A 282-nucleotide genomic window follows, 5' to 3' on the forward strand; every position below is an offset into this window, starting at 1 on the left:
CCCGTGTTTCTCGGGGTGGTGGGGGGGTGTGGTCACTGCTGAAGTTTGGGGTCAAGCTCTAGGCAAGCCATCGAGGAGGCATTCGCAGAGAGCTCTGCCCAGCTTCTGCGGGCACCAGCGGGCTGGAACGCCATGCAGCCTCACCCGACACTTGGTTTTGCTCCTGCAGGTGAGAAGCTGGCGAGCCCCACACACGTGCACTTTGCTGCAGACACAGCACATCACCTGCTGCGGGGGAAACCACAACACAACCGCTCCAGTGATGTCCGCTACCAAAGCGAA

At 61.0% G+C, this 282-nt stretch overlaps 1 protein-coding gene across 1 annotated transcript in view; it reads left to right on the top strand.

Annotated features, from left to right (window-relative positions):
• Positions 1–169: 169 nt before the first annotated feature.
• IL10RA (interleukin 10 receptor, alpha) overlaps positions 170–282 on the top strand; it is a gene marked incomplete at its 5' end in the record, with an annotated part of 2,803 nt that continues 2,690 nt past the window's right edge. The window contains one exon of the mRNA XM_009876131.1: positions 170–277. Within this exon, the coding sequence (XP_009874433.1) occupies positions 170–277 (108 nt within the window). The remainder of the gene's footprint in view (positions 278–282) is intronic.

Source organism: Apaloderma vittatum, unplaced genomic scaffold, assembly GCF_000703405.1.
Source record: "Apaloderma vittatum isolate BGI_N311 unplaced genomic scaffold, ASM70340v1 scaffold32169, whole genome shotgun sequence".
NCBI classification, from domain to species: domain Eukaryota; kingdom Metazoa; phylum Chordata; class Aves; order Trogoniformes; family Trogonidae; genus Apaloderma; species Apaloderma vittatum.